The 17,208-nt window shown below is 46.1% G+C and overlaps 1 protein-coding gene across 19 annotated transcripts in view; it reads left to right on the top strand.

Moving 5' to 3' along the window:
• Window positions 1-17,208, top strand: part of NRXN2 (neurexin 2) — an 888,378-nt gene that overhangs the window by 312,707 nt on the left and 558,463 nt on the right. For all 19 annotated transcript variants that reach the window (XM_067472511.1, XM_067472506.1, XM_067472510.1 and 16 more), the window contains one exon: window positions 12,815-13,116. In XM_067472511.1, coding sequence (XP_067328612.1) covers window positions 12,815-13,116 — 302 coding nt within the window. The remainder of the gene's footprint in view (window positions 1-12,814; window positions 13,117-17,208) is intronic.

Raw genomic sequence — 17,208 nt, 5'->3', positions numbered from 1 at the left:
CCATCTGCTTCTCTGGCCCTGGAACTCAACAAAAAGCTCCTGTTTTGTAGCAGGTTTCCTATGAGGCGGGTGAGGTGGTCGTCCTTTGTGATACTATACATTTTTCTCAGGAGGAGGCGGTGGTTCACAGTCTCATAGGCTGCGGACAGGTCTATGAAGACAGCTCCTGTGATCTGCTGCCTTTCAAAGCCATCTTCGATGTGCTGAGTCAGGTTCAGCACTTGCAATGTGCAGCTTTTGCCTTTTCGGAAGCCAGCTTACTGTGGGAAGAGTGTGTGTGAAGAGTGTGTGTGTGTGAGTTATAATAATTTACAATATTATAATGTAATGCAATATAATAATAATAATATGATATTATAATTATATATTTATATTACATGTAATATTACTAATAATATTACGATATAATGGTATGGTGCAATATAGCAATGTTTAACGCTATATTGTACTATGCTAATAATATAATATATTGTATGTAATATACAGCTTTTGAGCTGTGGTGTTGGAGGAAAGTGCTGAGAGTGCCTTGGACTGCGAGAAGATCCAACCAGTCCATCCTCCAGGAAATAAAACCCAACTGCTCACTGGAGGGAAAGATACTAGAGACAAAGTTGAAGTACTTTGGCCACATCATGAGGAGACAGGAAAGCCTAGAGAAGACAATTATGCTGGGGAAAGTGGAAGGCAAAAGGAAGAGGGGCCGACCAAGGGCAAGATGGATGGATGGCATCCTTGAAGTGACTGGACTGACCTTGAGGGAGCTGGGGGTGGTAATGGCCGACAGGGAGCTCTGGCGTGGGCTGGTCCATGAGGTCACGAAGAGTCGGAGACGACTGAACGAATGAACAACAACAACAATGTAATATATACCTTGTAAGCCGCTCTGAGTCCCCTTCGGGGTGAGAAGGGTGGCATATAAATGTCGTAAATAAATAAATAAGACCACCTAAAGCTTTGGAGAGCTTCTGTTCAACCATTTCAAAGCTACCAGTTTGAGTGGTGATGGCACGATCGTCAGCATAGATGAAACTCTCTGTCCCTTCTGGCAGTGGCTGTTTGTTTGTGTAAATGTTGAACATAGATGGAGCAAGCACACTCCCCTGAGGCAGGCAGTTTCTCTCATTCTATATGATGGAACCATCCTGAAAAGCACCCCTCTGTGTTTTAGAGGGATTCGATGGTTTGAGCGGTGATGGCAGGATAGAAGAAACTCTCCGTCCCTTCTGGCAGTGGCTGGTCATTTGTGTTGATGTTAAACATTGATGAAGCAAGCTGGTTTTCCCTGTAATAGGCAGTAAGAACACCTAAAGCTTCAGAGAGCTTCTGTTCAACCATTTCAAAGTTCCCTGCTTGAGTGGTGATGGCATGATCGTCAGCATAGATGAAACTCTCTGTCCTTTCTGTCTGTGGCTTGTCATTTGTGTAGATGTTGAACATGGATGGAGCAAGCATGCTCCCCTGAGGCAGGCAGTTTCTCTGATTCTATATGATGTAACCATCCTGATTCTATATGATGGAACCATCCTGAACCAACCATTTCAAAGCTACCAGCTTGAGTGGTGATGGCATGATCGTCAGCATAGATGAAACTCTCTATCCCATCTGTGGCTTGTCATTTGTGTAGATGTTGAACATGTATGAAGCAATCACACAGGCTGTTCTTCTGTTTTTGCCATTTGCTTCCCTGAACTCAACAAAAAAGCTCCTGTTTTGTAGCAGATTTCCCATGAAGCGGGTGAGGTGGTCATCCTTTGTGATATTATAAATATTGAACATGGATGGAGCAAGCCGGTTTTCTCTGTAATAGGCAATAAGAGCACCTAAAACTTCGGAGAGCTTCTGTTCAACCATTTCAAAGCTCCCTGCTTGAGTGGTGATGGCATGATCGTCAGCATAGATGAAACTCTCTGTCCCTTATGGCAATGGCTGATCATTTGTATAAATGTTAAACATTGATGGAGCAAACTGGTTTTCCCTGTAATAGGCAATAAGAGCACTTAAAGCTCCAGAGAGCTTCTGTTCAACCATTTCAAAGCTACCAGCTTGAGTGGTGATGTCATGATCGTCAGCATAGATAAAACTCTCTGTCCCTTCTGGCAGTGGCTGTTTGTTTGTGTAAATGTTAAACGTGGATGGAGCAAGCTGGTTTTCCCTGTAATAGGCAGTAAGAGTACCTAAAACTTTGTAGAGCTTCTGTTTAACCATTTCAAAGTTCCCTACTTGAGTGGTGATGGCATGATCGTCAGCATAGATGAAACTCTCTGTCTCTTCTGGCAGTGGCTGATTGTTTGTGTAAATGTTAAACATGGATGGAGCAAGCTGATTTTCCCTGTAATAGGCAGTAAGAGTACCTAAAGCTTCCGAGAGCTTCAGTTCAACCATTTCAAAGCTCCCTGCTTGAGCGGTGATGGCATGATCGTCAGCATAGATAAAACTTTCTGTCCCTTCTGGCAGTGGCTGGTCATTTGTGTAGATGTTGAACATGGATGGAGCAAGCACACTCCCCGGAGGCAGATTGTACTTCTGTTTCCGCCATCTGCTTCTCTGGCCCTGGAACTCAACAAAAAAGCTCCTGTTTTGTAGCAGAATTCCTATGAAGCGGGTGAGGCGGTAGTTCTTTGTGATATTATACATTTTTTCTCAGGAGAAGGTGATGATTTACAGTGTTATCAGCTGCTGACAGGTTTATGAAGACCTGTCAACAACTCTCAAGCAGTCTGAAACTACATTGATCCATCATCTATCAGTCCCCATGGGTGGCAGTTAACTGAGAGTCTACTGTATCCGTACATCCCCAAAAATGGAAGTCAGAGCATCGTCCCTAAGGTATCGCTGGCAATGACATTGCAATCTTTTCAATGCCAGCTCAGAAACCCCGTGCTCGCCCTGTTATTTTAGCCGGTTGATGCGATCTGTCACCCAGCCAATCTTTATTGCATTTCACCAACGGCCCTTCGAATTTAATAGGCGGCGTTAACAGAAATAATCCACAATATGGCAAAAATAAAATAAAAGACTGTCTATTTTGGAGCCTCTTTGGAACAGTAACAAGCTGCCCGTGCGGCAGAGATATCAGCCATCTTTTAAAATTAACGATTTAAAGTCACAAATAAAATTCCTGCTCCGTTTTCAGGCAGCGACGATGGCAGCGACAATATATTGATGATGTGAGTTTGTTTAGTTCCCAATCATTGCCCCTCTTTAATCAAAGCTTTGTGTAAATATATTTGCTGATCTTCTGTGATGATTATTTCGCGTAATTCTTTTTATTGGGTACTGTGTGACATTTTGAGCATACTTTTGTCCCTAACTCTAATAGGTTTGGCTATTTATTTATTTATCGTGTCAGGAGCAAAACAAACAGTTGTATTGCTTTTTTTAAGAAACAAACAAAACACAAAGTTTGCAAGCTTGGTAGTTGATAGGCCTGGGTAACAACGGAAAAAATTGTTTCTAAAAGCCAGTGGACCTAATGGGATCCCTGCTGTAATCTTTAGAGAGGTTGGACTTGAGCGTTGCAGGAAGAAGAAGCGTTTGCTGACGACAAGTTTGCCGCTCACCCATTGTCCCACCTCGCAGGGAGCCTGGGGTGTGGCCCAAGGAGCCAGAGCGCATCCACATCTCAGCCCAAAAAACCTACAACAACCTAGTGATTCCGGCCATGAAAGCCTTCGACTAAACCTACATAACCTATCTTCTTCGTAACATGGGGACAGCCTGTGTTCTTATTGTGTAGCCAGGCAAGTCAACAAAGCCAATTAATAATAACAAAGCCAGTGGACCTGATGGGATCCCTGCTGAAATCTTTAGAGAGGGTAGACTTGAGCTTTGCAGGAAGGAGAGGCGTTTGCTGACGACAAGTTTGTCGCTCCCCTACCGTCCCGCCTCGCAGGGAGCCTGGGGTCTGGCCCAAAGAGCCGGAGAGCATCCACATCTCAGCTACCAGCCAAAGGGAAATGAGGTGTTCATCCTTCCCTATGCTATCCAAAGCTATATATTAGGCCTGGGTAACAACGGCCCCCGGTGGCGCAGTGGGTTAAAGCACTGAGCTGCTGAGCTTGTTGATCGAAAGGTTGCAGGTTCGATTCCGGGGAGCGGCGTGAGCTTCCGCTGTCAGCCCTAGCTTCTGCCAACCTAGCAGTTCGAAAACATGCAAATGTGAGTAGATCAATAGGTACCGCTCCGGCGGGAAGGTAACGGCGCTCCATGCAGTCATGCCGGCCACATGACCTTGGAGGTGTCTACGGACAACGCTGGCTCTTCGGCTTAGAAATGGAGATGAGCACCACACCCCAAAGTCAGACATGATTGGACTTAATGTCAGGGGACTACCTTTACCTTTACCTAACAACGGAAACATTTCTTTCTAAAATCGATTCGTTTTTGGGGGGTTTTTGCGTTTCGATATTTAAAAGAATTCCGAAATTTTTCTTTTAAAAAGTTTCGTAAATGTTAAAAAAAATTACGAAACATTAACGAAACAAATACGAAACAATTACGAATCGATTCGTTAATGGCGGACGCGACCGCGCAATACGCTAAAAAACCTCCAAACGGGACAGGGGGAACTTCTGAAGCTTCCCTCTCCCTCTGTTGTTGACTGTTGGTGTGATAATTATAATTTTTTTTCCACTAATTAAACAAAAAACAACTATAAAACTTGCCCCAGACATGCGGAAATAATAACGAAACGACCTCAAACCGATAATGAAACGAAGACATAACGAATCCGAAGCATTTACGAAACGAATTTAAAAATTCGTTCCGTTTTTAAGTTGCTCCAGAATGGTTCGTTATCGCTTCGTTATTAAAAAAAATAATGAATTTTTAACGAATTACGAATTTACGAAACGAAACCGCCCAGCCCTAGTAGTTGATTCAATGTCCTTTGACCAGTATCTGTCCCCTTGGAGTGCCTCTGGTGTTGCCACAAGAAGGTCCTCCCTTGTGCATGTGGCAGGGCTCAGGGTGCATTGCAGCAGGTGGTCAGTGGTTTGCTCTTCTCCGCACTCGCATGCCGAGGATTCCACTTTGTGGCCCCATTTCTGAAGGTTGGCTCTGCATCTCGTGGTGCCAGAGCGCAGTTTGTTCAGCGCCTTCCAAGTCGCCCAGTCCTCTGTGTGCCCAGGAGGGAGTCTCTCATTGGGTATCAGCCATTGGTTGAGTTTCTGGGTTTGAGCCTGCCATTTTTGGACTCTCGCTTGCTGGGGTGTTCCAGCGAGTGTCTCTGTAGATCAGTGTTTCACAACCTTCCTATTGCCACGACCCCTTAATAGAGTTCCTCATGTTGGGGTGACCCCCAACTACCAAATCATTTTCATTGCTACTTCATAACTGTCTTTTTGCGACAGATATCAATTGTAATGCAAATATCTGATGTATTTTCATTTACTGGACCCAATTTGGCACAAATACTCAGTACACCCAAGTTTGAATACTGGTGGAGTTGGGGGGGGGGGGTGATTTTGTCATTTGGGAGTTGTAGTTGCTGGGATGTATAGTTCACCTACAATCAAAGAGCCTTCTGAACTCCACCAATGATGGGATTGAACCAAACTTGGCACACAGAACTCCCATGACGAACAGAAAATGCTGGAGGTTTTGGTGGGCATTGACCTTGAGTTTGGGAGTTGTGGTTCATCTCCATCCAGAGAGCACTGTGGACTCAAACAATGATGGATCTGGACCAAACTTGACACAGATACTTAATATGCCCAAATGTGGACACTGGTGGAGTTTGGGGAAGAGAAACATTGACACTTGTGAGTTGTAGTTACTGGGATGTATAGTTCACCTACAATCAAAGAGCATTCTGAACCCCATCAATGACGGAATTGGGCCAAATTTCCCACAGAGAAACCCCATGACCAACAGAAAATACTGTGTTTTCTGATGTTCTTTGGCGACCCCTCTGACACCCCCTCGCGACCCCTCCAGGGGTCCCGACCCCCAGGTTGAGAAACACTGCTGTAGATCTTAGAAAACTATTTCTTGAATTAAGTCGTTGACGTGCTGGCTGATACCCAAACAAGGGATGAGCTGGAGATGTCACTGCCTTGGTCCTTTCCCTATTGCTGCTACTTCCCGGCGGATGTCAGGTGGTGCAATTCCAGCTTCTCCAGCGGTGTAGGATACAGACACTCCGTGATCATACGGCATGTCTCATTAAGAGCCACATCCACTGTTCCAGCGTAGTGAGATGTGTTCCACACTGGGCATGCATACTCAGCAGCAGAGTAGCATAGCGCAAGGGCAGATGTCTTCACTGTGTCTGGTTGTGATCCCCAGGTTGTGCCAGTCAGCTTTCATATGATATTGTTTCTAGCACCCAATTTTTGCTAGATGTTCAGGCAGTGCTTCTTGTAGGTCAGAGCACGGTCCAGGGTTACTCCCAGGTATTTGGGTGCACTGCAATGCTCCAGCGGGATTCCTTCCCAAGTCATCCTCAGAGCTCAAGATGCTCATCTGTTCTTAAACTGAAAAGCACATGTCTGTGTTTTAGATGGATTAGGAATCAGCTGGTTTTCCCTGTAATAGGCAGTAAGAACACCTAGAGTTTTGCAGAGCTTCTGTCCAAACCATCTCAAACCTCCCTGCTTGAGTGGTGATGGCACTATCATCAGCATAGATGAAGCTCTCTGTCCCTTCTGGCAGTGGCTGGTCATTTGTGTAGATGTTGAACATGGATGGAGCAAGCACGCTCCCCTGAGGCAGGCCATTCTTCTGTTTCCGCCATCTGCTTCTCTGGCCCTGGAACTCAACAAAGAAGCTCCTGTTTTGTAGCAGGTTTCCTATGAGGCGGGTGAGGTGGTCGTCCTTTGTGATATTATACATTTTTCTCAGGAGGAGGCGGTGGTTCACAGTCTCATAAGCCACTGACAGGTCTATGAAGACAGCTCCTGTGATCTGCTGCCTTTCAAAGCCGTCCCGTTAGAAAAAGTAAGATATGATAGCAAGAACGATTGCACTTTCACCATTCGTTGAGGGTCCATCTAGAATCATAAAATCCTAGAGTTGGAAGAAACCTCATGCACCATCCAGTCCATCCCCAATCTTCCAAGAAGCAGGAAAATTGCATTCAAAGCACCCCTGACAGATTGCCATCCAGCCTCTGTTTAAAAACCTCCAAAGAAGGAGCCTCCACCTTGCTCCGGGGCAGAGAGTTCCACTGCTGAACAGCTCTCACAGGAAGTTCTTCCTCATGTTCAGATGGAATCTTCTTTCTTGTCATTTTAAGCCGTTGCTCCATTGCGTCCTAGTCCCCAGGGCAGCAGAATGATATTATATTGGAATTCTCTAACAGATATTGTAGGTCTTGTTCTAAATGCGCACAGACTATGTTATCATCGGCATAGTGGGATTCTATAACAGATATTGTAGGTGTTCTGAATGCACACAGACTATGTTATCATTGGCATATTGGAATTCTATAACAGATATTGTGAGTCTTCTTCTGAATGCACATAGATTACGTTATCACTGGCAGATTGGAATGCTATAACAGATATTGTAAGTCTTCTGAATGTGCACAGACTACATTATCATAGGCATATTGGAATTCTATAACAGATATTGTAGGCCTTCTTCTGAATGCACACAGACTACGTTATCATCGGCAGATTGGAATGCTATAACAGATATTATAGGTCTTCTTCTGAATGCACACAGACTACGTTATCATCGGCAGATTGGAATGCTATAACAGATATTGTAGGTCTTCTTCTGAATGCGCACAGACTATATTATCATTGGCATATTGGAATTCTATAACAGATATTGTAGGTCTTCTTCTGAATGTGCACAGACTACGTTATCATAGGCATGTTGGAATTCTATAACAGATACTGTAAGCCTTCTTCTGAATGCGCACAGACTACGTTATCATAGGCATGTTGGAATTCTATAACAGATACTGTAAGTCTTCTTCTGAATGCGCACAGACTACGTTATCATAGGCATGTTGGAATTCTATAACATATTGTAAGTCTTCTTCTGAATGTGTACAGACTACGTGATCATTGGCATATTGGAATTCTATAACATATATTATAGGTCTTCTTCTGAATTTGCACAGACTACATTATCATAGGCATATTGGAATTCTATAATAGATATTGTAGGTCTGAATGCACACAGATTATGTTATCATTGGCATATTGGAATGCCATAATAAATATTGTAGGTCTGAATGCACACAGACTATGTTATCATTGGCATATTGGAATTCTATAACGGATATTGTAGGTCTTCTTCTGAATGTGCACAGACTATGTTATCATTGGTATATTGCAATTCTATTACAGATATTGTAGGTCTTCTTCTGAATGTGCACAGACTACGTTATCATAGGCAGATTGGAATTCTATAGCAGATATTGTAGGTCTTCTGAATGTGCACAGATTATCTTATCATCGGCATATTGGAATTCTATAACAGATATTGTAGGTCTTCTTCTGAATGCGCACAGACTACATTATCTTCAGCAAAGAGCTGGGCATGTTTCGCCTGAAGATGGCTCAGGCAGAAAACTCTCAGAGCACCGTATGCCATTGCAAATGTGTCCGGGGAAGTAGTCGGAGCAGTGACCTGAAGTGCATATCATGTCAGTGCATGTGCTGAAATATGCACATACACTTTCCCCCTTTATCCGTGTATACCCCCAAAGGGGCCAGCTGTCCTTCCTGGTTTTTTTTGCATCAATCCGCTACTGTCTGCCCGAAGCCTGCTCTGGGTGTGCGTTTGTGTGTTAATGCAGCAACAATCCGAGACGGGAACCATGCGCCCGCTCTCCCAGCTGCAAAAATAAAATCAAATAAAACCCAACATGGATTGACTTTGCCCCACAGCCTATTCCTCCCCCCCACTCTCCCATTTTTGGTCTTGGGATGGGGCCGGGGGAGCGAATGGCTTTCAATGACACAATGATTGTGGGAGTGAAGGGAGAGGACAAGACAGCAAAATTTGTTTCCCGGGCGCCCAAAAAGATGGCAAGTTAATTGGCAGGTGTCATCTGGAGAGGGACATTTCGAGGCGCAGAGTCTCATCGTCGGCACGATTTGGAGGGGGTGAGGCGATGGAGAAGACGCAGGGGGGATTCGCACCGTCCGGAGGCAGCGCAATCTCCATTCTGGTCACAGCAAACCCAATCCGGCTCCTGCCCACCCTTCCGTTGTTTGCGCTTCGGGCTGCCTGAGTCGCGTGGGCCTCTGGAGAGAGAAGGGAACAGCGGGAGAGCCAGGCTGGGTCAGGCGAAAATAGTCCATTTCAGCAGGAAGCCTCCTAGAAGCATCCCCAAAGGCCATCCAGCCCAACCCCATTCAGCTCTAGATCCATCGTTGGTGGGGTTCAGTGTGATCTCTGGCTGCAGGATAAACTACAGCTCCCACCATGTCCCCTCAATCCCTTCACTTGGTCATAAGGGTTCTGTGTGCCAGGTTCGGTTCAGATCCGTCGTGCGTGGAGGTCACAGTGTCTCTGGATATAAGTGAACTACAACTTCCAGAAATGAAGGTTGGTTTCCCCCAAATCCCTCCAGTTGGTCATAAGGGTTCTATGTGCTAAGTTAGGTCCAAGGTCATCATTGATAGGGTCCAGAGTGCTCCTTGATTGCAGGTGAACTATAAATCTGTCATGCATAGTGGTCACAGTGTCTCTGGATATAAGTGAACTACAACTTCCAGAAATGAAGGTCACTTTCCTCCAAATTCCGCCAGTATTTTCAGTTGGTCATAGGGGTTCTGTGTGCTAGGTTTGGTTCAGATCCGTCGTGCGTGGTGGTCACAGTGTCTCTGGATATAAGTGAACTACAACTTCCAGAAATGATGGTCAGTTTTCCCAAATCCCTCCAGTATTTTCAGTTGGTCATAAAGGGTCTGTGTGCCAAGTTAGGTCCAGGGTCATCATTGATGGGGTCCAGAGTGCTCCTTGATTGCAGGTGAACTATAAATCTGTCATGTGTAGTGGTCACAGTGTCTCTGGATATAAGTGAACTACAACTTCCAGAAATGAAGGTCACTTTCCTCCAAATTCCACCAGTATTTTCAGTTGGTCATAAGGGTTCTGTGTGCCAGGTTTGGTTCAGATCCGTCGTGCGTGGAGGTCACAGTGTCTCTGGATATAAGTGAACTACAACTTCCAGAAATGAAGGTCAGTTTCCCTCAAACCCCTCCAGTATTTTCAGTTGGTTGTGGTGGTTCTGTGTACCAAGTTAGGTCCAGGGCTATCATTGATGGGGTCCAGAGTCCTCTTTGATTGAAGGTGAACTATAAATCTGTCATGCGTAGTGGTCACAGTGTCTCTGGATATAAGTGAACTATAACTCCCAGAAATGAAGGTCAGTTTCCCCCAAACCGCTCCAGTATTTTCAGTTGGTCATAAAGGTTTTGTGTGCTAGGTTTGGTTCAGATCCGTCATGCGTGTTGGTCACAGTGTCTCTGGATATAAGTGAACTACAACTTCCAGAAATGAAGGTTGGTTTCCCTCAAACCCCTCCAGTATTTTCAGTTGGTCGTGGTGGTTCTGTGTACCAAGTTAGGTCCAGGGCCATCGTTGATAGGGTCCAGAGTGCTCTTTGATTGCAGGTGAACTGTAAATCTGTCATGCATAGTGGTCACGATGTCTCTGGATATAAATGAACTACAACTTCCAGAAATGAAGATCACTTTCCCCCAAACCGCTCCAGTATTTTCAGTTGGTCATAAAGGTTCTGTGTGCCAGGTTTGGTTCAGATCCATCATGCGTAGTGGTCACAGTGTCTCTGGATATAAGTGAACTACAACTTCCAGAAATGATGGTCAGTTTTCTCCAAACCCCTCCAGTATTTTCAGTTGGTTGTGGTGGTTCTGTGTACCAAGTTAGGTCCAGGGACATCGTTGATGGGGTCCAGAGTGCTCCTTGATTGCAGGTGAACTATAAATCTGTCATGAGTAGTGGTCACAGTGTCTCTGGATATAAGTGAACTACAACTTCCAGAAATGAAGGTCAGTTTCCCCCAAATCTCACCAGTATTTTCAGTTGGTCATAAGGGTTCTGTATGCCAAGTTAGGTCCAGGGTCATCATTGATGGGGTCCAGAGTGCTCTTTGATTGAAGGTGAACTATAAATCTGTCATGCATAGTGGTCACAGTGTCTCTGGATATAAGTGAACTACAACTTCCAGAAATGAAGGTCAGTTTCCCCCAAATCCCTCCAGTATTTTCAGTTGGTCATAAGGGTTCTGTATGCCAAGTTAGGTCCAGGGTCATCATTGATGGGATCCAGAGTGCTCTTTGATTGAAGGTTAACTATAAATCTGTCATTCGTAGTGGTCACAGTGTCTCTGGATATAAGTGAACTACAACTTCCAGAAATGAAGGTCAGTTTCCCCCAAACCGCTCCAGTATTTTCAGTTGGTCATGGGGGTTCTGTATGCCAATTTAGGTCCAGGGTCATCATTGATGGGGTCCAGAGTGCTCTTTGATTGAAGGTGAACTATAAATCTGTCATTCGTAGTGGTCACAGTGTCTCTGGATATAAGTGAACTACAACTTCCAGAAATGAAGGTCACTTTCCTCCAAATTCCGCCAGTATTTTCAGGTGGTCGTGGTGGTTCTGTATGCTAAGTTAGGTCCAGGGTCATCATTGATGGAGTCCAGAGTCCTCTTTGATTGAAGGTGAACTATAAATCTGTCATGAGTAGTGGTCACAGTTTCTCTGGATATAAGTGAACTACAACTTCCAGAAATGAAGGTTGGTTTCCCCCAAATCCCTCCAGTATTTTCAGGTGGTCGTGGTGGTTCTGTATGCTAAGTTAGGTCCAGGGCCATCATTGATGGGGTCCAGAGTGCTCTTTGATTGAAGGTGAACTATAAATCTGTCATTCGTAGTGGTCACAGTGCCTCTGGATGTAAGTGAACTACAACTTCCAGAAATGAAGGTCAGTTTCCCCCAAACCCCTCCAGTATTTTCAGGTGGTCAAGGTGGTTCTGTATGCCAAGTTAGGTCCAGGTCCATCATTGATGGGGTCCAGAGTGCTCCCTGATTGCAGGTGAACTATAAATCTGCCATTCATAGTGGTCACGATGTCTCTGGATATAAGTGAACTACAACTTCCAGAAATGAAGATCACTTTCCCCCAAACCGCTCCAGTATTTTCAGTTGGTCATAAAGGTTCTGTGTGCCAGGTTTGGTTCAGATCCATCATGCGTAGTGGTCACAGTGTCTCTGGATATAAGTGAACTACAACTTCCAGAAATGAAGGTCAGTTTCCCCCAAATCCCACCAGTATTTTCAGTTGGTCATAAAGGTTCTGTGTGCCAGGTTTGGTTCAGATCCGTCGTGCATGGTGGTCACAGTGTCTCTGGATCGAAGTGAACTACAACTTCCAGGAATGAAGGTCAGTTTCCCCCAAACCGCTCCAGTATTTTCAGTTGGTCATAAGGGTTCAGTATGCCAAGTTAGGTCCAGGGCCATCGTTGATGGGGTCCAGAGTTCTCTTTGATTGCAGGTGAACTATAAATTTGTCATGCGTAGTGGTTACAGTGTGTCTCTGAATGCAAGTGAACTACAACTTCCAGAAATGATGGTCAGTTTCCCCCAAACCGCTCCAGTATTTTCAGTTGGTCATAAGGGTTCTGTGTGCCAGGTTTGGTTCAGATCCGTTGAGTGTGGTGGTCACAGTGTCTCTGGATATAAGTGAACTACAACTTCCAGAAATGAAGGTCAGACCTGGGGTGCAACACTATTAAAGACACTTGGGATGTCTTTAATGCTCACCACACTCTTCATTCTGTCACTTTTCCCTCACCTTTCCTGGCTCTTTGTCTCTCCTCTGCAGGGAAAGAAGAGTTTGTGGCGACGTTCAAGGGGAACGAATTCTTCTGCTACGACCTTTCCCACAACCCCATCCAAAGCAGCACCGATGAAATCACCCTCTCCTTCCGCACCCTGCAGCGCAACGGCTTGATGCTCCACACGGGCAAGTCGGCGGACTATGTCAACCTCTCGCTGAAGAGCGGCGCCGTCTGGCTGGTCATCAACTTGGGTTCGGGAGCATTCGAGGCGCTGGTGGAACCCGTCAATGGCAAGTTCAATGATAACAACTGGCACGACATCCGTGTGACCAGAAACCTGCGCCAGGTGAGTGGCGGGTGCCAAGCACATGGCTCCTCGCTTGTGGGTTGAGGGCGGAAATAGGGAGATAGGGCTGGACAATCGGGCAAAAACAGTGCATATGTTATTTGAGTTTCTTCATCGATATCTGTATCCTTCTCGGTCCAGACACCATCGAGAGGAAGGGTTTTCCCAAAACGAAGGTCCAACATAATGGTTTTGGACTTTGAATCCCTGGATATTGCTGGTCTGCACCATCAGATTAAAGCCTGTCATGTTCCAACTGTTAGAGAAAACTAGTGCCAAAGCTAGTGTCATCCTGAGGACTGTGAGGTAAACCTCTGTGTGAGAGAAGCTAGGGTCATCCTGAAGAGTGTGAGTAGGCCAAAGCCTTTTAAGACAGTGGGCCAAAGCTAGTGTCGTCCTGAGGAGTGTGAGGTAAACCTCTGTGTGAGAGAAGCTAGGGTCGTCCTGAGGAGTGTGAGTAGGCCAAAGCCTTTTAAGAGTCAGTGGGCCAAAGCTAGTGTCGTCCTGAGGAATGTGAGGTAAACCTCTGTGTGAGAGAAGCTAGGGTCATCCTGAAGAGTGTGAGTAGGCCAAAGCCTTTTAAAACAGTGGGCCAAAGCTAGTGTCGTCCTGAGGAGTGTGAGGTAAACCTCTGTGTGAGAGAAGCTAGGGTCGTCCTGAGGATTGTGAGTAGGCCAAGCTTCGTACAGTCAATGGGTAAAAGATAGTGTCGCCGTGAAGAGAGCGAGTAGGCCGAAGCCTGTTAGAGTCAGTGGGCCAAAGTGTCATCCTGAACAGAGTGAGTAGGGTGAAGCATGTTAGAGTCAGCAGGCCAAAGCTATTGTCATCCTGAAGAGAGTGAGTAGGTTGAAGCCTGTTACAGTCAGTGGGCCAAAGCTAGTGTCGTCCTGAGGAGAGTGAGTAGGCCAAGCTTCTTACAGTCAGTGAGTAAAAGCTAGTGTCGCCCTAAGGAGTGTGAGGTAAACCTCTTTGTGAGAGAAGCTAGGGTCATCCTGAAGAGTGGGAGTAGGCAAAAGCCTTTTAAGAGTCAGTGGGCCAAAGCTAGTGTTGTCCTGAAGAGAATGAGTAGGCTGAAGCCTGTTAGAGTCAGTGGGCCAAAGCTAGTGTCACCCTGAAGAGAGTGAGTAGGCCGAAGCGTGTTAGCGTCACTGGGCCAAAGTTAGTGTTGTCCTGAGGAGAATGAGTAGGCCAAAGCCTGGTAGAGTCAGTGGGTCAAAGCTAGTGTCGTCCTGAGGAGAGTGAGTAGGCCGAAGCCTGTCAGAGTCAGTGGGTCAAAGCTAGTGTTGTCCTGAGGAAAGTGAGTATCCCGAAACCTGTTAGAGTCAGTGGGTCAAAGCTATTGTCATCCTGAGGAGAGTGAGTAGGCCAAAGCCTGTTAGAGTCACTGGGCCAAAGCTAGTGTCGTCCTGAGGAGAGTGAGTAGGCCAAAGCCTGTTAAGAGTCAGTGGGTCAAAGCTAGTGTCATCCTGAGGAGTGTGGGGGTAAACCTCTGTGTGAGGGAAGCCTCGTGTGGGAAAGCTCCAGTGTGAAGGCTGCTATGTGTAAAGCTATGTGTAAATCCGAGATATAGGATTCGGGTGGAGGCAAGGAGAGCGCTGGGATGCACCGGGAGGCAGCACATAAAAGAGGCTGATGGGGAAGGAGGGAGCTTCCTCTGTGTCACCTTGACACCAACACGTTGCCATAATGAGCATCACATGGGGACCCATATACATAAAAAGCCACTTGGCTGGGAGCTGCCAGCTTGAATGAAGACAATGGCTGCAGTAGTGGAAGGAACATGCGTGGAGAAGGGTCTCCAAGGGAGGGCAGCCCAGTTGAACAGCAGCCATGCGGCGTGGAGAGGAAGGGGGAGAAGCCAGGCTGCAGATCCGTAACCGTCGCTCTTGAAGCGATGGACCTCCACAAATGGATTGGGCGGTGCAAGTGCACGATTACCCACTTGTGCGAGTCACAGGGGGCATCCACACTGTACAATGAAAAGCAGCTTGACATCACTTTAACTGGCATAGGTGAACGCTATGGAATGTTGCAGTTACACGTTACGTTCCAGGACCTCCCGCAATAAGTGAAAAACCGCGATATTGGGGCGCTCTATTTATTGTAATATTTATACATGATTTTAGTAGAAATTATTTAGAAATAATATGGTTGAACTGTTTACAACAAGATTTCCATAACACAAATAAACACAGTAGCTTTACACACAGCAGCCTTCACACTGCAACTTTCTCAAACAAGGCTTCTCTCACACAGAGGTTTACCTCACACTCCTCAGGACGACACTAGCGTTGGCCCACTGACTCTAACAGGGTTTGGGTACTCACTCTCCTCAGGACAATGCTAGCTTAATAACAAACGACCCTCAACATAATTTCATGGCCGAGTAACTTATTAGCAGCAGCGTGAGCTTTCTCAAACAAGGCTTCTCTCACACAGAGGTTTACCTCACACTCCTCAGGACAACACTAGCTTTGGCCCACTGACTCTAACAGGGTTTGGCCTACTCACTCTCCTCAGAACGACACTAGCTTAATAACAAAATACCCTCCTCATAAATGCATGGCGGAGTAACTTATTAGCAGTGTGAGCTTTGTCACATGAGGCTTCTCTCACACAGAGGTTTGCCTCATACTCCTCAGGATGACACTAGCTTTGACCCACTGACTCTAACAGGCTTTTCTTTGTAGTGAAATAATATGGTTGAACTATTACAAAAGGGTTTCCATAACACAAATAAACAAATACATAGTATCTTTACACACAGCAGCCTTCACGCTCAGGACGACACTAGCTTTGACCCACTGACTCTGACAGGCTTTGGCCTACTCACTCTCTTCAGGACGACACTAGCTTTGGCCCACTGACTCTGACAGGTTTTGGCCTACTCACTCTCTTCAGGACGACACTAGCTTTGGTCCACTGACTCCAAAAGGCTTCAGCCTACTCACTCTCTTCAGGATGACACTAGCATTGTCCCACTGACTCTAACAGGCTTCAGCCTACTCACTCTCCTCAGGACGACATTGGCTTTGACTCACTAACTCTGACAGACTTTGGTCTACTCACTCTCATCAGGACGACACTAGCTTTGGCCCACTGACTCTGACAGACTTTGGTCTACTCACTCTCATCAGGACGACACTAGCTTTGGCCCACTGACTCTGACAGGCTTTGGCCTACTCACTCTCTTCAGGACGACACTAGCTTTGGTCCACTGACTCCAAAAGGCTTCAGCCTACTCACTCTCTTCAGGATGACACTAGCATTGTCCCACTGACTCTAACAGGCTTCAGCCTACTCACTCTCCTCAGGACGACATTGGCTTTGACTCACTAACTCTGACAGACTTTGGTCTACTCACTCTCATCAGGACGACACTAGCTTTGGCCCACTGACTCTAACAGGTTTCAGCGTACTCATTCTCCTCAGGGCGACACTAGCTTTGATCCACTGTCTGACAGGCTTCGTCCTACTCCCTCTCTTCAGGGCAACACTAGCTTTGACCCATTGACTGTAAGATGCTTGGCCTACTCACTCTCCTCAGGACGATACTAGCTTTGACCCACTGTCTCTAACAGACTTTGGCCTACTCACTCCCCTCAGGACGATACTAGCTTTGACTCACTGACTCTGACAGGCTTTAGCCTACTCACTCTCTTCAGGATGACCCTAGCTTTGGCCCACTGACTCTAACAGGCTTCAGCCTACCCACTCTCCCCAGGACAACACTAGCTCTAGAGTGAGAGTGAGGCACTAGAGTGATAGTGGCCTACTCACTCTCCTCAGGATGACCCTAGCTTTGGCCCACTGACTCTTAACAGGCTTCAGCCTACCCACTCTCCTCAGGACGACCCTAGCTTTGGCCCACTGACTCTAACAGGCTTTGGCCTACCCACTCTCCTCAGGACAACACTAGCTCTAGAGTGAGAGTGAAACACTAGAATGAGAGTAGCCTACTCACTCTCCTCATGATGACTCTAGCTTTGGCCTACCGACTGTAACAGGCTTTGGCCTACCCACTCTCTTCAGGACAACACTAGCTCTAGAGTGAGAGTGAAACACTAGAATGAGAGTAGCCTACTCACTCTC

This window comes from Anolis sagrei, chromosome 12 (genome assembly GCF_037176765.1).
Source record: "Anolis sagrei isolate rAnoSag1 chromosome 12, rAnoSag1.mat, whole genome shotgun sequence".
In the NCBI taxonomy this organism is placed as follows: domain Eukaryota; kingdom Metazoa; phylum Chordata; class Lepidosauria; order Squamata; family Dactyloidae; genus Anolis; species Anolis sagrei.
The sequence above is the reverse complement of the archived record's forward strand: the minus strand, read 5'-3'. Positions and strand labels throughout refer to the sequence as shown.